The sequence below is a fragment of the Arachis ipaensis genome, chromosome B6, assembly GCF_059453495.1.
Source record: "Arachis ipaensis isolate K30076 ecotype BB chromosome B6, ASM5945349v1, whole genome shotgun sequence".
In the NCBI taxonomy this organism is placed as follows: domain Eukaryota; kingdom Viridiplantae; phylum Streptophyta; class Magnoliopsida; order Fabales; family Fabaceae; genus Arachis; species Arachis ipaensis.
In genome coordinates, this window is record NC_142441.1 from 139,288,294 (window position 1) to 139,309,008 (window position 20,715).

Genomic DNA, 20,715 nt, shown 5'->3' on the forward strand with positions numbered 1-20,715 from the left:
GTTTTTTTTTATTTATTTTGAATCGTTGATGATTGATACATGGAATTTTAGAATTTTTTTTATCAAAAGGAGATAAAAAAAATATTATAATAAAGTTTTGGTTATATTTTTCTAACATAAGAAGGAAGATATAATTTAATAATAATATTGTTGACGTTTATGTTATTCGTTCAGTTAATTATTTATGTCAAATTTAACATTAAGATAATATTGAATCAGTTTAAATTTTTTTGAAATAAAATAAAATATTTAAAATATTAAAGACCAAATTAAAATTTAATCTAATTAGTGAGAACTAAAATTGTATATATTTTGAAGGGTAAATGATCAAATTCGTCCCTGAAAAAAGCACTCGCTTGCTAAATTAGTCTTTAAAAGATTTTTTTAATCAAATTCGTTCTTCAAAGATTTTAAATTAATCACATTAGTCCTTCTATCATTTTCTTTGTTGATAGTGCCAAAATTTGTTAATGTGGCACGTTAAATGATACTACAACACACACATAAAAGTCTTAATTGACTATTAGCATAAAAAAATTATGAAATTAGATCAAATCAAAATCTAATTGAGTAGAGAACTTGAGGCCAGGGGCGAAGCTAGACAATATTTACCAAGGGGCCAATATTTTTTTTAGTTTTTTATTTTAACAAAAAAAGTTAAAAATAACTCTATATATAATTTTAATTAAAAATAATAACTAAAACTTAAAATTTACTTTTTATAAGATAACTGAACATATTGTATATTAAAATAATTAAACACAAATATCTCAAAACTAATTTCAAATATTGTAAATATAAATTGTTACATACTTGTTTTTAGAATCTTTAAATACTATTCTATTCCTTTTTAGACGTTTCCTGCAAAATTATTTAAAAAAAATGTATTATGCTTCAACCTTCATGTAAATAATTTAAATCACAACCATAACTTATGCAATAAAAAAATTAGTAACAATATTATTATAGCTGAAATAAATTAAAATTTACAACTTATATAGACAATTGAGCTTGACGTTTTTTCCTTGATTCAGAGTCATCTATTATTGAATCTGTATTGAAAGTAGCTTCAATTTCTTTCTCAATGTAAATGACTAAATTATCTGTAAGAAATTCATCTTCCATTTTACTCGAAATCTTGTTTTAACAATTTTTATTATCGAAAAAGCTCTTTCTATTATTGCTGTAGATACTGGAAGAGTCAAGACATTGCGAATCAGTCTATCAACCAAATGATAAGTTCTTGATTTTCCTATTTCTTTCAATCTTTGACATAACTCAGAAAGTGTCCCAACATCTTTTAGATGATTCGGTATATCAAATGCATAATGTTACAATTGAGCATTCAAAAGAATCCTTTCACGATCAGAAAAATCTGAAGGATAAAACTTTTTAGCTAACTTGCATATATTCTGAATATTAAATAACTTAAAATTGTCTTTAGGGTCAAAAGCAGTACTTAAAGTCAAAAGCTCCATGGTTTTCTCATTGAATCTACTATTTAACTCTTGAATTTGAGAGTCAATTACTGCCAAAAACACATCTACTCGATAATGATGCTTGATTGTTATCTTTGGTTGACGAGATCGACCTCTTCCAACCGTGTATTGTGTACTCATATCAGGGATGTCAATTTTATGTTTCTCACAAAACTTCTTAACAATCTCAAGTAAATTGCATCAACCATTATCTCTCAATTTTTGAAGAAATAGTTTTGATGTGGAAATAACATGCATTGCATTCAAAATATTATGAGATTTTTGTTGTAATGCTTGGCACAAAATATTAGTAATCCCATAATTTTCTTCATCAAATGTAATGAAAAACAAATTCAAATGAGGATAGCACTTTGTTGACACCATAAACCTCACCTCTTTGAGCAGAAGTTGTATCATCATCAATAATATTATTGAGAACGGTATGAGTAGCTGCAAACATTCTTATCAAGCTACAAACAAAATGAAAGTGAGAACTCCATCTTGTACCTCCAGCTCTTTATAATGTGCCCATTTGGTTTGCACCTTGACCTGTTTCTAGCTTATCATTGGCAATCAATTTTGTATTTTCAATTTCTTGAGATTCTTGTAGTTGATCATGTCGTTTGCAAGATGCACCAACAATATTGACAATAGCAGTCAATTGTGTGAAAAACTCATGAATTTGAAGTACTTCCCTTAAAGCAGCCACCAGTGCTAACTGCAATCTATGAGCAAAACAATGGACATAATATGCTTGTCGGCAATCATTGAGAAATAAAGCTTGTAAACCATTATATTCCCCTCTCATATTTCTAGCACCATCATACCCTTGACCTCGAATATTTTTAATTTGGAGATTATAAATAGAAAGCATAGACACCAACTCTTTTTTCAAAGTCAAGGCACTAGTATCACTAACATGTGCAAGATCAAAGAATCGTTCACGAACAAAACCATCCACATCAACAAATCTCAAAACAATAGTCATTTGCTCTTTTTTAGATTCATCATGAGCTTCGTCAATGATAATACAAAATTTCGCATTTCCAATATCCTTTCTAATTGAGTTTCTTACCATTGTAGCAAGAACATGTAGAATTTCTTTCTAAACATCACTTGAAGCATATTTAGCAAATCTAGGAGCATTTTTTAAAATAAGTTTCTGAACACTATTATTGTAAGAACCCAAAAACTTTAACAATTCAATAAAGTTACTTTGATTATCTGAACTCGAGCTTTCATCATGGTTTCTATAAGCGCAACCTTGAAAAGTCAACCATCTAATACAATCAATAGATACTCCAAGTCTATGTTGATCATTCTCAATTTCCTCTGATATTTGTCGTTTCATAAGTGTATCAACATGTTGTGATTGTTTCATCAAATCATCACATGATTTCGTTGCCCTATGATGGAACAAATTGGGGCCTTTGCTAATATGATTCAAAAGAGGACAATCTTTTTCACTATTTACCTTCTTCTAATTCTTGAAGCCGTTTTCAATGAAAGCATTTAAACCTGTATTGATTGAAGATTCCATAGCAAATAGGTAGCATAGTAAACAATATACAACATCATCTTCAATAGAATACTCTAACCATGAAGGTATGATATAATTCAAACCAAGAAGCTTGAAAACGACGACGATGACTTGTATCGCTCGAGAATGGATACTTATCAAGTATTGGTTGATTTGGTCCAGCTTTAAGATAAGCTCAACGAATTTCATCTCTTTTACTTGGATGAAACTTCCAAATCATTGGTCGAATTCCTGGATCTCTTACCAAATGACATACTTCCATTTGTTTAGGATTAAGTCATGGGCGCTTTGACTTTGAACTATTTTATTGAGGAGTTAAAGTATTCATGTTTGATGCCTCAAGTATTGAAGAGGTTGGTGTTGATGTAACAACATTAGAAATATTTTCACTCTTCTGGCTAGCCTTTTTGAAAAAAGTATCTATTATTTTCATCTTGCTCATGATTCAACTAAATTTCTACAATTAAGAATTTACATAGATAATAAGATAAACATTATGCAACTTAACTAAACTTAATTTATTTTATTTTTTGCAAATCAATAATATCAATGTCACAAATAATTAATAATGAGAAAAAAATTAAAAATAATACAAAAATAACATTATAATTACATGATTATCATCTTCAATTTTTTTCAAAAATCTAAATTATTATTATAATATTATAAACTAGATAAATAAATAAATAAATAATATATAAATTATTCATAAAAACAAATAAAATAAATAACTTACAAAATAAGAAGAATGAAAGATGATAATATAATGGAAGACCAAAGACTACTTGCTATCTTCTAAGTTGTAATGATAATGAAAATATGAAATGATGTTTTATTTTCTAATTGAAAGGAGAAAGAAGAATGGAAGAAGTGATTTATTGACTTCTTGTTATTGCCTTTTCAGATTCTTCACTTTTAATATGGATTAAGACTTTTTTTTAACTAAGCATATGACCCACTATTCATATCCCAAATAACACACTGCTTTCTAATCCATCTCTTAAATGAAATTACGGACAATATATATTTTTCAAAAGGGGAGGCCTACTCTTTTTTGGGGTCCACTCTTTGATTTTTTATTATTCTTGTAAACAAAATTTTTTTTTGGGGCCACTACCTCCCCTGCAACTTAAAAAACTTCGTCCTTACTTGAGACATTAGAATCTCTCAATTTAAAATTAATTTGATCTAATTTTATAAATTTATCATGTTAACTGTCAATTAAAATTACTAAATATATATTATAGTGTCACTTAATATATCACATTAATAAATTTTAATACTATTAGTAAAAAAAATGACAAAAAACTAAAATAATTAATTTATAAATAAATAATCAGAATTAATTTAATCATTTACTCATATTTTGAAATTCCACGTGGCATATAAAGTCCACAACAGCTAAATACTCGTGCATTGAGGGTCCTACGCAATCGCCACGCGCATCTAGACCCTCCCTCCTTCTCCGCAAAACCCCTTTTCTCGATTCTTTGAAGGAAAAAGAAAAATTGATCACTCACACGGACACACTTTCCCACCTCACATCTCACACCATAGCTCGCAGCTTCCAATCAGCCATCTTCTTCTTCCCCCTCCTCAACAACCAAGCATGCTCCTACTCCGATTCACCACCAATCCTCATCCTCCACCGCCATTTCTACCCTGCATCACCAACGCCACATCTTCTTCCTTTTGCCCCACGCATCGCTCTTTGTTCAACAACGGAAACAAGAACTGCTTTGTTCGCTCGAATGTCAGGACCCACACTCTTCGTGTTTTCGCAATGTCTGATTCCAAGGCATACAAGATGAACCTCAACCAGTACCTTGTCACTCTCGAAAGGCCCCTCGGCATCCGTTTCGCTCTCACCGCTGACGGCAACATCATCGTCCATTCCCTCACCAAAGGGGTACCCCTCCCTTCCTCACACCAAAATTCACTTCCAGAGATTCATTTATTTTATTTTCAACTTAACAGTGCCCTTTCTCTTCTATACAGGGCAATGCAGAGAGGTCGAGGATTATAATGGTAGGTGACACTTTGAAGAAACTTGGGGACTCATCTCAGAACAAGCTCGTCGAGATTAAAGACGTTGGAGACACACAGTACGCTTCTTGATTTTTCTTTCCTATATGTTTATGCACTCTAAACTAAACTTAGATGCTTCTAGAGTTTCATTATGTAATGTTGTTTCGCAATATATAATATTCTCTTGAAAATTAACCCAAAAAGAAAAAAGAAAGGAGAAAGACTCCTCCCTCTCCTGATTCCTACCCTCCTCACACTTCAACATTAGTTGCTCTTTGCATTGATTTCTTTATTATCCATTGAGATTATTCCCCATTCAATTTTTATTTTTTAGTTATGGTTAATGACTGCTCTTTTGGAGCTGAGTCTAGTGGCGTATATATCTAATTACTTCATTAGGGTTAGGCCTACTTCGGTTGCGTTTTCATTTTCTATCTTTGTGCGTTTTCTGCTTTAGACTTTGTGGGAAAAAAAAATTGAAACAGAAAACAGAACTTCATGACATTGTTTTCACTATATATATATATATATATATATATATATATATACTTCCTTCACTTGTGCTTTTCAGTTTAGGTGTATGTTTACAACACTATGGTTACGTACATATAACATTACTCATATCATTATTCTTGGTATTTGTTCAGTTTCTATTTTGTTCCATTTGTTAATTTCAAGATTTTGGAAAGGACAGAATGAAATGGAGATATCATATGAAACATGATTTTATCTTCACAAGAGTCTAAAACATGAAAACAGAAAGATTTAAAAGTAAGGTGGGAGATATATCAGTATTCTCTATATTCTCTCGTTGACATTCCATTCTCTTAACATTTTGTTGGTGAAATGTTTGGTGCTGCCTTGTGTTGTTTAGGAGAATGGTAGAAGAGCTTGCTAGCCTTGTTCCTACTTCCTATAGCATTATCCCTGAGTTCAAATAAAATCATATTTGCTAGACAAAAATGCGCTTGAAAGATAAGTCTCATTTTTCTAAACATGCTTGCAAATTACTATGTGGAAATTTGATCTCTAGAGCCATTTTTGGGGCTATACGTTTAATAATTGGTATTTTATCAAAAAATAATATTATCTTTTGGAGACCATTTTTTGTCATTTTAATCTTTTGTGGTTATTTTTGTCACGACACTTGAATCTTTTGGGGTGCATATTTTGTAGTTTACCCTCCAAAAATACGATAGGAAACATTCATGAATGGGAGTGACATTATCAAAATAGAAGTGACAATATACATTCCCACTCTGTAAAAGCAAAGTGTTGGATTTTCACCGAACTACAGCAAATACTGATTTGTTATCAAATTGTTCCAAGTATTTCTTTATACTTTTTTTTTTTTAATTTTAGAAAACAAGGTATTTTTTCTTTTAAATTAAATGACACTGGTGATATATGTTTTAGAATGACATACAAGCTAAATAAAACTCACAATTTCCTGAACCACCTTTGCCATACGCTTAAACTATTGGCTAGAGACATACAAATGGTTTTATATCTAGACATACAAGTGTAGTGCACCCATTCTCATCTTACTTTTTGCGGAAATTTAATTTATATTTAGAAAACTAAAGACAAGGAGGATCGAATTCTAGTTCTCTCAGTATGTCGTGAACTATTTCTCTCAAACACTTAATCGTTGAGTAGAGACACACAAATGGTTTTATATCTATCAGTATTCTTATTTAATTTAATTTAATTTAATTTTTATTTATTTTCCTTAAATTTCGGAATAATAGATTTGGTGGGCTTTGACCTATTTAACAAGGGAGAAAAATCATAAAGAAACTGTAGTTTATTCATAAGGCTAAATCATAAAAAACACTTTTTTATCCATGAGTTCAAAGAAAATCATATTTATTTTGGTTTATCCATGACTTCAAATAAATCATAAAAGCACTTTTTTATTCATTTTTCTATCTGCTAGCAATAGTCACTCTGTTATAACTTATACCTTCAAAAGATATAAAGCTACTATCATCTTGATCATCATAATCTATTCTGTTCATCAGTGTTTTGTTTTTACTTTTCAGTCTTTTCATTTCCTCAGGAAGGTGCTAAATGAGCAAGCAAATTCTTTTAGCTTGGTTCTTGAGAGGCCCACATCACCTTTTCCGATCCAACTACTGCATAAAATGATTGATCTTGAAATATTGTTTAATAGAGGTCGAGTTCCTATTATCTCCTGGAGCAAGACACTATTGGCATCTAATTTACAGCCATCTAGTGAGAGCTCTGGGAATTCTGGATTTGTGGTGTTCAATTCAAAATTTCTTACATTGAAAGGAAGCCAGCTATTGGGCAATCAAAATCAAGATGCCATCACTTATGGCGAAAGAAACTTCATTACTCAACAAACGACTCAACTTGCTTGTATTTTTACTGGAGAAGCCTGTGGAGATGGAGAATGGGCTCATGGAAGTTTCCCACTTGAGGAATATATTCAGGCTCTGGACCGTTCCAAGGATGAGATGTACTATAATCATTCCCTTGGCATGCGCTATAGTAAGGTATTTATCATTTTCCGACAACGTGTTCCTTTCAGTGTGGTTGCTTAAAATATTAACATAATCTTGCTAACTTGCTATCTTAAATTCATAGATTACAGAGCAACTATTTGTAGGATCATGTATTCAAACAGAAGCTGATGTGGAAACTTTGTCAAATGTTGAGGTAATGATGTTTCACATTAAGGCCAAGAATTACTCCCTAAACTCAGTTTTATGGATTAACAGTAAATATTGCAAATGAAAGCGTAATACAAGCTTCCATTACAAAACAATAAATCTCAGAAGACAAAAACCTCTGTTGAATAAATGTAGTTATCAACTACTATTTGCCATTGAATTTGTTAAAGCAGTGTGCCTGGGCAAATAACTTCTTCTGGTTGCATTATCCAAGTTAAAATCTGTAATATAGTTGAAATGCACCAAGTATCTAATCATGTTAATTTGAGACAAAGGCATGCTGTGACATGTAAATTTGGATTACTGCATATTCTTTTATTGTCATGCTGAATGAACCCCCCCCCCCCCCCAAACAAAAAAAAAAACAAACGCGCGCCAATAAAACCTCTCTCTGTCTCTCTCTCAGTTCTATATATTTTACAAGCCGTTTCGTTTTCATAAGCATTGCATTCTTCACTCAACAATCAACATATTGGGAAATTTCTGCTACAGGGAATTACTGCTGTTCTGAACTTCCAAAGTGGAAATGAAGCTGAAAATTGGGGAATAAATGTAAGATCAATCAATGATTCATGTCAAAGGAACAATATTCTCATGATCAACTATTCCATAAGGTAATATAGGTTCCAGACCTTTTCAATGGTTTTTACTGATGACAAATTTTCCCTTTGATATCGTTTCTTTCTTAATTGAAATTTGTGTCTGGATTTTCACTTATACTCAATATATTGAAAATGTAAGTAACTAAGTATTACTTTAGGATGAGAATTTCCAAATGTTGAATATTTAACTTCTTTTTTCCCTTTTAGAATACTATCACAAATTGAAGTGAATAAAATATATTTTCATGGAGTTGAACCAGAAGTTCTGACTATGCAAAAATTTTTCTACTTAGAGTTTGGTTTCTGTTTTATGTTAGTTTTCCATACTTATGTTTTCAGGGATAGAGATTCATATGATTTGAGAAAGAAACTTCCATTTTGTGTGGGGCTACTATTAAGGCTGCTTAGGAAGAATCATCGTGTCTTTGTTACTTGCACTTCTGGATTCGATCGGTCTCCTGCTTGTGTGATTGCATACCTGCACTGGATGACAGATGTTTCCCTTCATGCAGCCTATACTTGGGTCACTGGGATGCACACATGTAGACCCGACAGGTTCATCTTGTTAAACTTAAACACTTTTGGATCATGGCTTGATTGTACCTTAAATTTCTGTTTAAGAGGGCTCAAGATGGGGATATGTAGTCCGAGAAAAGAATACATGCATGGTTTGTAATCTTAAAAAGTTGAAATTGTACAAGTTTCTTTCTTCTTTGGGCGTGAGCAATGAAAATGTTCAAGTTCTTTGTTAGCAGCTGTGATTCTCTCCTTACCATCATCCTTGTAGTGAAGTCAAAGTTTTGTGTTCTGCTTGTTTTCTTTCATGTCTCTACTAATTTTATTTTCATTAATCTAGTTAACCATTGGGTGGCGCACAGATTGCTTACATGTTTGTATCTGCCTGCATCTCACACAGTCATTTATTTTCACCACCTCCTAAACTTTTATTTTTGGGGGGTCATTTTGCCACACTTCATTTTCTTAATTAAAGAAGCATTTCACAGAGTCGTAACTGCAGGCCAGCAATTGCATGGGCAACATGGGATCTTATAGCTATGGTTGAAAGGGGAAAACATGATGGACCTCCCACACATGCTGTCACATTTGTGTGGAATGGTCATGAGGTAACAGACATTTAATTATAGCTTCACTGCAGCTTGCTGGTCAGTTTACCTTTAGATTTCTAATGAGGCCTAGGAGATTGAATCTGTTTGTTATAATTATAGTTTTAAGTTTCTTCATCTGAGTCCCATCTATTTTAATGTTTTAGGAAGATGATGTAACTTTGGTGGGAGATTTTACTGCAAACTGGAAAGAACCACTAAAGGCAGTGTATCAGGGTGCAAGACATGAAGTAGAAGTTAAACTTCCACAAGGAAAGTATGTCTCCTGTTTTTTTACCATAATGGTCTTCAAAATCTATGCTTTTTGACTTTTTCTTTAAATTAGCTTGGCTACCTAATTAGCTAAATATTCCCAGGTAGTCAATTAAATATCTATTTCATATTATGATCATCTTTTTATTATAGGTTATTGTAATTTAATTTTTTTCATGGCCCCAAAAAAAAAAGGTGACTGTAATTCCTTCATGCAATATTTTTGTGGAACATTATATGATTCCATTCTTTGCCTTCAGATACTACTACAAGTTTATTGTTAATGGAGAATGGATGCATTCAACTGCTTCACCAGAAGAAAGCGATGATAGGGGTAATATTAACAATATAATTGTCATCGGTGAAACTGCCAGCATTCAGCCTTCGGTTCAGCACCAGCAGGAGGTATGTACACAGTATACGCTTAGAAGTTGCATTCATATAATGAAGAAATTGCAAAGAATAACAGAAGCAAGAACAAGGATAAATCACTCTTTCTGAACATTTGAGAATCCTGAGATTCTCCCTGAAGTTCTTAAATAAAAGCTGGACCTAAACTTCCTTAATTGTGACACCTTGAATAGCTTATTAATTGCTATTCTTAATTTACTTTTTGTTGTCAGTTTGGAAGGTATTTCCAGTAAGGAGTTATCCTCTCGTGGAAGATTACTGTGTTAAGAGACCTTAGATCCATAAGGGTTATTTGGTGGTAGAGTTGGTAGTAGAGTTGTCCGGAGAATAGATTAGATGGTTATATCCAAAAAGAATATGAGCGTAACCGTTAAAAGGGATATACAATTCAATATTTGACTGTTAACATGATTTAAGACTGAACATTATGGCATCTAGCTGATCTATGTAATGAACTCCACCAATTGGGACAATGCTTAGATGCTATTCATTGACAGAAACACAACCAGAATCTATCTAGGCAACTTCTAAATTGACACCTCAGCTAATCTCAAAACCTTAACCATCTAATGTCCTTTGACCATGCTTATTTTTCCTAGCATAAATGATTGTTCCCTAATTGTTAATTTATCAGTTAATCATTGCTTGATTTTCTGTAGTTCCAGGATGCAAATGTTGTGAAGGTAATTGAAAGGCCTTTGAATGAAACAGAGCGGTTTATGCTTGCGAAAGCAGCTCGTTGTATCGCATTCTCTATCTGTCCTATCAGATTAACTCCCAAGTAAGTAGTTGCATACAATGATACAACTATCCTCTCATGTACAGAAAGAAGTTTGTCCTTGTTGTACATTTTGGTACGATACGGTTGTAATAAATGAGAGAAGATTCGCATTGTATATTACACCGCTGAAGCATATTATGAATTCACCACATTGGAGGTAGTACTGTTTCTTCCAAAATATTTCAACATGAGTTTTGGGACGGTAGATGGTAGCATTTTCCTTATTCTCTCTTCTTTATATACATTGTCGTTCCTATTTGTGTACTATATAGCACAGAACTTAGTTATTAATATAACACAAATTGGTTCTTAAGATAAAAGAAAGCTCTAAACCTCTTTTTTCTTTTTAAATTTTTGGGTCATTAAAAAAATCGCAAACAAAATTTGCTGGGCATAGAATCACCAAAATTTAAAGATAATGTATATTTAATATCTGATTATTTTTGTCACTACTACTACAGTTTGATTAAACTAAATCTATTTCGTTCCGAGACATTTTCAACTATCCAAAAGAGAGACTAATAATCTACCAACAAATTTAGTCATTTTGTGGGGTTAAGTCGGCTGTGTGCCCAATAATTTAAGTTATTTTGCAGATGCCACATTTGAATGAAGTGTGTTTAGTTTCAGAGCTATATCTAACTAAACAAGTATGCATAAATAAGTTCAGCAAATTCAAACAAAACAAAATCAAATGAACTTCAGTTAAATTAAGAAATGAACCGAAATTACTTAATAAAAATGAAACCAAATGAATCTCAATTAAGATGTAGCACAACTACTACAGTTTCATTCGATTCTCTAATTACAGAGAAAAACAAAAAAAATTGAATCAGAAAAATTTGATCTACTAAATGAACAAATTCGATTCACTAAACCTTAAACCGAACTAGTAGAAAAATTGAGCATAATGAACAAGTAGTTTTGTCAATACCTTGAGGAATCTTTATTATTCTTTTCCTGTATTTTTTGTTAATGAGCTCAAACATAGCACTGGATTTTCCTGTAGTTTTCGTAGAGAATTTGAAAGATTTTTGAGAGATTTTAAGAGAGATTTCAAATTTATTTGTTGCAGTTTTGAGTAGGAGATATGAACCGTTTTTCATATTAGAGCGCGAAGCGAGAGGTAACAAATATATTATTTTTAATGTATACGATGGTCGGTATTATATTTGTATACAAATGCAGTACTATTCACAAATACAATTTTTCATTAATTTTTTTTGTAAGATCGATTCTTGTTGGAAAATGTTTTGTCGATTTTTAGCAAATCGATGGTGGTTCGATTCTAATGGTCTGGGAACGAAACCAACTCCTCTTTTGCGAGTACTAGTTTTCTAGAAGTGCATCAAAGACTGTTAAATTAGACAGAATTAGAAGAAAAGACAACAAGAAAATAAAGATTTTGAAAATAAGAATGACTGGAATCGAAATGGCTTGCATCGAATCTAAATAAAGCAGTAAAATGCCTTATTAGATCAAAGGACTTTGAATTTCGAAAATAACAATACGGAAATATAAAATTAAACAAGGAAATTAAATGTTACTTGAAAGATGAATTTGCAAGAAAAGTAAAGTTTGCAGAAAATATAAATAAAAAGTAAAAACAAGTGGAAAGAACCCTACATAAAATTGACTCGAAGCAGACTCAGAAATTCGCTGGGATGTGAGTGTGCATGAGTAATTTCTAAAGCAAATTTCCAACCCTGTATTTTCGAACCTTCTAGTATTTATAGCTATTTCTTTAACCGATCAATTTAAAATGACACTCCCTCATGTGCGAATACGTGGGTAACCGTTCCCACTCTTTTGCCTAATCATGTGATGGTTGCAAAATAACCTTCGATTTCAAAAAATTTTCGATCTTCATTACTCGAATAACTCCTCGATTTGCTGAGCTAATTGGACTCTTACTCAATGTCCCTAAATACGTCTCCTTTGACACCAACTTCTCTTTCGAAAACTTAATAATTCGAACAACTTTCTCCTTTGAATTCAATTATTTTTTACTAACAAAAAATAATGATGTAAGTTCATTGCGCACAAAGACACTTTTTTTTTTTCAAATATATTTTTCTTTTTCTTTTAGGGGGATGGATATTGTCACTCTTATTTTAATAATATTTTTTTCTACATATTTATACAAATATACAATACAAAAAATTATATGTAAAATTAATTATATTATAAAAAATGTGAGAAACTGTATATTTTTTTAAGAAGAAAAACTCGAATTTTCTCTAAACTAATTGATAATGTGTCTTGATCATTTTGCTAATATCTTGTTGGTCAAGACCGCATTTTGCATGGAAAGCGTTAAGGTGAGAAAAGAATTTTATTTCTGTTAAGAAGTAAATTCTTAATTCCATTTCAAATTCAAATGCATGATTTAAAATAATTAATTGCATGAATAAAATAAATTTGGTGTTCTTTATCATTTTATTTTTTGTGGTTTCTTTATTTGTCTTTTTTATTTATTTATTAGAGATAATTTTAACATTTTAACCTTTAGTAATAATGAAATTACAAATCAAACCTTCTTTTATCTGATTTAGTTTGAACATTAATATAAGAATTAAAATTCTCTTGACAATTAAAAATTAATTTATTGTATTCCAAACCAAAAAAAAAAAATTTCTATTATCAATGTGTTCCAAACACACCCTAAAAATTCGTCACATTTAGAAACCATTGCCAAAGTAGTGGTCGTGCATTTTCCTGTGTTTTCTGTGTTTCCAGCATGCAGAGCTAATTGAAACATATACTCGTATAATGAAGCCACTATAAAGAACGTGGACACGACAACACACACCAACATATATAATCTTCAAGCTATATCGTTTGAAGAAAAATATTATTCCTTAGCCCCTTATATATACCTTACTTTATGTTCAAAAATTCTAGCTGACCAAAGAACATTATGGTGTTATGTCGCTGTCCCCTTCTCTTTTTTCACCATCAACCATCACAAAGCAGAGATAACAAATTCATATATTTAAAACATAAATACTTTTACAAAAATAGTTAGAAAAATATATACCTTACTATTATGATATATATATAAAACAGAAATACTTTTGCAAAAATAGTTAGAAAAATATATGATTATGAATTTTTTATTAAATTATTTTTATACTTTTAATGATATTTTATATTTTATATTATCATTAAAATATTAATGAAATTTTTTATGACTATTCTTCTCAAGTTAATCTCAATAGTTAAATTATATAAATTAGAATATTTAGTCATATACAAATGCTAAAATATTGAATCGAATGCAGACAAATATAAATTTTATGTTGGTGATTTGATATGTATAACCTTAGCTTAAATTACTGGCATGATACTAAAAAAGAATATCATTGTCTAATATATAAGCTAAAATGAGAGAATTAAAATCTCATTGTATATTCTACTTCAAAGATTATTAGGCAAACATAAAAAGCATGGAGGCATCAGAATATATATGAATTTTTCCTATAAAACTTGGGGGTTAGAATTACTTAGGGATGACAAAACTCTCCGAGACACGGGGATCTCTGTGGAGACTGTCCCGAATGGGCATTCGATTGTGAGAAATTTTTTTCGCGGGGATGAGAATGGGGAGGAAATTCCCCCGAAGCAGACGCGGGGACCCGAACGAGGATCCCCGCTATTCCCCAAAATTTATAAATTTTCTGAATTATTCTTAATAGTTTATTTCTCATATATGTTTTTTAGTCATTTCTCACATACACATATATATAGAAATCCAAAACTCCTAATCTTTATTTGCATAACCCTTCTTCAATTCAGAGATCCCTAATGCTATCCACACTCCATGCAACATTTCTGCAGCTACCCCCTCACCATCCTTCTCACCGTATCGTATTTCTATTTGCGGCGTTTCTTTTCATAAGTCTGCCGTCGTGTCCATTCTCCTCTTTGTTGCTGCGTCTCCCACCTCGTCCACTACTTTGTCCTTTGGCTCGTCGTTGTGTCCCCCCATTGCGTCATTTCAAAAGAAGTCACCATCGTGTCATTTAAACTTTTTGTATAAGATAGATACTTGCAGCTCTATTCATATGGAAATTAATAATTATTTAGAATTATTATGTAGATGGAGAATGGGGTCCTTGCGAAAAACGGGGCCTCATAAAAAATGGGGATAGAGAGCAATATTCATCCACGGTGAAAAATGAAGACGAGGATAAAGAATAAATCTAAGGATGAAAATGGAAAATAGGAAGACATCCCCGCTCCTGCTGTACCCCATTGACATCCTAGAATTACTTAATCATAAACGGAGCTCCCACTAAGAAAGATAATTTTATCCATATTACATTCGGCTGATCATAGTATCTAATAGATTTTACATTTTAATCCTTCTTTGGTAAAATGCACCTTGCTTCCCTCTACATTGAACTTTTATATCTATGAAATTAGCACCAAGATCAATAAATACCACCCTAGATGAAATCTCATAAGTGTGATGTATTGTAAATGATTGAAAAAAAATGACAATCGTGCTATGAAAACAATTTAAAAATAGAGACCATTTTAATAAAGACATTAAAAATATATTTTTTTAAAAATATTTACATGTGTCATATTATTATTGGATATTTTTATTAAATTGGTTAATAATTTATTTTTTAATAAATCAGAACAAAATCGATTTATTATAGCAATAATAATAAACCCAATTGTTTGTATTATAATTATTAGACCTGATTTGATTCGATCGAATTACACAATTTAAATCGAATATCTTTAAATTTTTTGATAAAAAGACAAATATATCCCTGATTTTTTTATTTTGTAGACATTTAAATCCCTAAAATTTAAAAATACAATTAAATTTCTTTAAAAAAATGGGTTTATTGTTATTGTTATAAAAAAAATCGATTTTATTCTAATTTATTAAAAAATTTAAAATAGCCGGTTCATTACGTCCAATAATAATGCAAAAGCGTAAGCGTCTTTAAAAAAAGACATTTTAAGCGTCTTTATGGGAACATCTCCTTTAAAAATTCAATTTTGATAAGGAATAATTATTAGATTAGAAACAATCGTTATATAATTAAAGAAATTTAAGTTTCAGTAGTGGAATAGTAAAAAATGATGAAATTCTAACTTTTATCTTAGAAATAATTAACTTCGATAAAAAGCAAAAAATATATTACATTATTATTATATAAAATAGTTAAAGTAAAAAAAGTATAAAAAAAAAAAACGAATCAACATAATTATTAAAAATATATGATGTATAATACTGTAATTATTGAAAATTTTATTATAACTAATCATTTATTATTAACAAATCTTGTCGTTAATATATAATACCTTTTATAAATAAAGTTGAGAAAAAAAATACATAAAAACTAACATCAAAATGCGCAACATTAACATATTTAGTACCAAAATATTATGCATTTTAGAATGATTATCAAAATAATTAAGAGAAAATTTCACTCCCTTCCCTTGCGAGATGTTAAAATGACACTCTTTTTCTCTCTCTTCTATTTTATAAATGTACATTCTTCTCCCTTCTAACTTTTAAAAAACCTCATTTTTAATCCATTTTAAATTTTTTGTGTTAACTAAATTAACTTTATTTATTTTTTAAGAAAAAATAAATTATTTTTAAAAAAATACCATTAACAAAAATTTTATTTTTTATCATTAAATTTTGCTTATCAAAATACCTTTTAACAAATTATTTTTTATTGACTAAATTGTATTTTTACCAAAATACTTTTAAAAAAATTAATAATTAAATTATTTTTTTCTAAGATACCTATCTTCAATAATTTTTTAAATATTAAATTGTAATTTTACCAAAATTTTTGTTAACAATTATTTTTATATTTTACTATTAATTTTTTTATATCAATATATATTATTTTAACATTAAATAAAAACATCTTACTACTATTAATATGTATAACAACTAATATATATTGATATTGAAAAATAGTATTACTAAAATTTTTTATTTAATGTTAAAATAATATATATAGATATCAAAAAATTAATAGTAAAATATAAAAAAATTGTTAACGAAAATTTTGGTAAGATTATAATTTAATAATTAAAAAATTATTGAAGGATATTTTAGAAAAAATAATATAATTATTAATTTTTTTAAAATACAATTTAATCAATAAAAGAATAATTTATTAAAGAGTATTTTAGTAAGCAAAATTTAATGATAAAAAATAAAATTTTTGCTAATGGATATTTTTTTAAAAAATAATTTATTTTTTCTTAAAAAATGAATAAAGTTAACATTAGTTAACACAAAAAGTTTAAAATGAATTAAAGAGGAGGTTTTTTAAAAGTTAGAAAAAAAGAGAATGTACATTTATAAAATAGAGGAAATGAGAATGTCATTTTAGCATCTTGCAGGAGAGGGGAGTAGAATTTTCTCAATAATTAATCGACCACAATTGTGATGCGATATAATTTATGTGTAATTTAACTGGAATATAACTATTAGAATTATAACCAGTCACATTAAAACTAGAATAAGCTATATGTAAGAGATTGCATTTGTTACCATAAACTCAAATCCAAGGTAGAAGAGTTTAATTACTAAAGCTGTGTCACTTTCAGAAAAACCAGATAAGGTGTTTGAAGCTAGCTAAGCATGGAAGCTTTATGGTATTCTCTAAAGGCATCAATTTATAGCGTCTTTTATTTTGTATATGGGAATAGTCCTAGCATATATTACTTGGGTAGGTTGACTTTGAAACCCTAGGGAATGTCAAAGAAGAGAAGGACCCTCTTCTCTTTTGACTATGAAGAATAACGGTGGACCCTAAAAGTGGATTCTTCATTTAACTTATTGTGTGGGAGCCCCCCAACCAAATTCACAAAGTTGCATCGGATAGAATATCTTTAATTCATAATAACTACATGTTCATGAAATTCAGGACCACTCATAACACCATCATGCAAGCGCGTATAAACTCACCATGAATATTCCAGCATATCGGTGCCCTCTTTCTCACCTTTTTGCTTAGCTAAGAGCAAGTCCAATAAAAAACACTTCATGCTCTTCATTTTTCATTTAAAGTCCATTACATTATCATTTAAATTCATCTCGAAGAAGTAAAGAGCGTAACACTTTTTAAATTCTAAAATCTAAACTCTTTACTTTAAATCCTAAATTTTCTAAGATTTGCTTAATTTATAGGAAGTGCATTACTACTTAGACATTACTTAATAAAGGAGAATTTAAGAATAAACCTCTAAATAGTTAACATAAAAACTAAACTTGTGATTTCACGCTTAATTAAAATAAAAATAATTAATATAATTATTAATTTTATTTTATAGTGTGTTAAAATTTTTTATTTAAAATTAGGTTTGGACAGAAAAAAATTTTCATTTCATTTAAAGGAGAGATTCAAGGAGTCGCTTACGTACTTCTATTAATTAAGCATGAACAAGTTGGTTTTTTTTTACTAAAGATATGAAACTCGAACCCGCAACCTTTTAATTGAGTATGAGGAGACTATGCCATTTGAACTATTACTCAATGGCAAGTTGATTAGCCCTTGAGCATATTAATTTTATATATATTATAACATCCTATCGCACAAAATCATACACTATAATTATAAATTAGATGTGATGTTACGATACCTAAAAAAAATACATATATAGTATTAAAAAATAATAGCATAATTAAAAATATGTGAAGAAAGGACAAACAAAATGACGACCGTTATATCACATACAAAACGTTAAAAATAAAAAGCGTTGATATACAACAACAACAATATCATATATATATATATATATATATATATATATATATATATATATAAAAGATTCATAATAAGATACATAAAAAATACTAGTCTTAACCTGCGAAGAAAAGATCGATTAAAATATTATAAAACTAAAAGTGTACAAAATACATCCTATTTCTCCAAAATAAAATCTCTAAGAAGAATATACAATACAGTATTTAAAAGCGAAGAACAGTACTACATAACAAAATAACTTCAAAAGTAAAGTCTTCTTCGTTTTACCAACAAGTCTCACACTCTCAGTGAGATGCATTGCGTCTTACCTGTATCTAAAAAATAAAAATTTCAGGATGAGTGAGAATCCAAAGGTTTTTAGTAGAATAATAGTTTCAAATAGAGACTATATAAAACATCATGAACCTGTTAGACAATCCTAATCTCCAAACATACAAGATTCAAGCCTAGGCTCAAACTAACCTATTTAAAGATAAATTCATCTAAAGTAATTGTGCTTTTCATTATTAGTCTCATGAGTACTAAACAGTCTTCTTAATTAATATTTTCAGACTCAGAAATCTTGGTAATCTCATTAGTTTTTAATAGTTTTAATAAATCTCAATAGTCTTAAAGAATCATCAACAATCTTATTAATCTCAATCAAAATTTTAAGAACTGGACCGATTATTGAATCACTCTAATCACTAATTTATTGATTTATTAGTTTAACTGGTCCAACTGTGGTTCAATTCAATCAAAAAAAAAATTTAAAATAAAATAATAAATAAATTATAAATAGATATTTTAAGATATAATTATAATCTAATATAAATCTTAAAGTATCTTCTAAAATTAAAACACTACATGAACTGTTATCTTTTCAATTAATAATCAATATAGTCTCAAATCTTAAAAAATGTAAGTACAATTAATCACTCGAAAAAAATAAAAATAAAAAATAATAATTAATTATCATGTTCCAACCAAACAACTTAAGGAGCAATCACATAAATACATATCTAATTTTGGATTAATATAATTTCTTAACAACATGAAAATTATGAAAGAATGACCATAGAAAGCGTAAGACATGAATCATCATCATATAAATATTTTCACTCTTCTTGTTTTAGGATAATAATGTAGTCTAAAACCACTCAAAATTAATCCGAACCTCTTTCTCTTGAACAAGAGATTCTGTTGCCGCCTTGGATTTACAAAGAAAATAAAAAGTATAAGTTTAAGATTAAAAAATGTCCCGAACAATTTGTATAAAACAATTCACTCTTAAATTTTCGCTGAAAGGGAAATCTAGTTAATTTACTGATATTCATTATATGCAGTGCAGGTTGATTCAAGTAATTTCCAACCTTTTGATTCCAAAAACACCCTCAATGAGACGATGGTGGAAACATTCATATATATAGATAGATACATGGAACAAATTGAAGAATATGATGATGAGCAATTGAGCAGCATCAACGTGTTTGGAATTTGGATGATAGAGAGGGCCAGGAAAACTGAGTAGTGGATGGTCAGTTTCATTCCTGCTTCACATAATAATAATAATAATAATAATAATAATAATAATAATAATAATAATAATAATAATAATAATAATAATAATAATAATAATAATAATAATGCATGATTGGTATTGTCTTTCATTCTTTTCTCTTTTCAATTATTCAACAACACAACACACTACACATTACTCATCAGTCATCACTACTGTGGATGGCCACACGGTCCACCCTTCCCTTTTTTTTCTGTCTACTTTTTGTTGCTATGATTCTCAAACAACAAATGGAGATTGTCTGTACTCTATCTACAGCATACATAACAAATCGGGTTATGTTAAATGGACAATAATTTAAAATTATTTTATTTTATTTAATATTTATAATTATATATTTATTATATTAATATTATTTTATTATTCCAATAATTATTAAAAAATAAAATAAAAAATAATTAAAAATATAAAATAAGATAATTTTATAATATTTTAAAATAATTTTTTATCAAAAAATATTAGAGATCAGAATCGTCAAAATT

The 20,715-nt window shown here is 29.4% G+C and overlaps 2 protein-coding genes across 3 annotated transcripts; one reads left to right on the forward strand and one right to left on the reverse strand.

The window, feature by feature from the left end:
- Window positions 1-1,995: 1,995 nt before the first annotated feature.
- LOC148562926 (uncharacterized) lies at window positions 1,996-2,556 on the reverse strand. The gene has a single exon (XM_088491068.1). The coding sequence runs from the start codon at window positions 2,554-2,556 to the stop codon at window positions 1,996-1,998; it is 561 nt and encodes a 186-aa protein (XP_088347194.1).
- Window positions 2,557-4,431: 1,875 nt separating this feature from the next.
- Window positions 4,432-11,120, forward strand: LOC107605333 (phosphoglucan phosphatase LSF1, chloroplastic). Of its 2 annotated transcripts, none has more exons than XM_088491559.1 (10): window positions 4,432-4,927; window positions 5,017-5,123; window positions 7,109-7,568; window positions 7,660-7,731; window positions 8,238-8,359; window positions 8,687-8,902; window positions 9,366-9,471; window positions 9,618-9,727; window positions 9,984-10,128; window positions 10,794-11,120. In XM_088491559.1, exons 1-10 carry the CDS (start codon window positions 4,628-4,630, stop codon window positions 10,917-10,919), a joined length of 1,764 nt encoding a protein of 587 aa, XP_088347685.1. In that variant the 5' UTR covers window positions 4,432-4,627; the 3' UTR covers window positions 10,920-11,120. The 2 variants fall into 2 exon arrangements, with proteins under 2 accessions (XP_088347685.1, XP_088347686.1); XM_088491560.1 differs by having other exon boundaries at window positions 4,450-4,927; window positions 10,800-11,120.
- Window positions 11,121-20,715: the final 9,595 nt, after the last annotated feature.

Bases quoted from the DNA above. Each gene is read 5' to 3' on its own strand.
- LOC148562926 (XM_088491068.1), bottom strand. From the start codon at position 2,556: ATGGTAAGAAACTCAATTAGAAAGGATATTGGAAATGCGAAATTTTGT.
- LOC107605333 (XM_088491559.1), top strand. From the start codon at position 4,628: ATGCTCCTACTCCGATTCACCACCAATCCTCATCCTCCACCGCCATTT. The intron at 7,569-7,659 runs GTATTTATCATT...TTAAATTCATAG, and splicing joins TTGGCATGCGCTATAGTAAG to ATTACAGAGCAACTATTTGT. The intron at 8,360-8,686 runs GTAATATAGGTT...TTATGTTTTCAG, and splicing joins ATGATCAACTATTCCATAAG to GGATAGAGATTCATATGATT.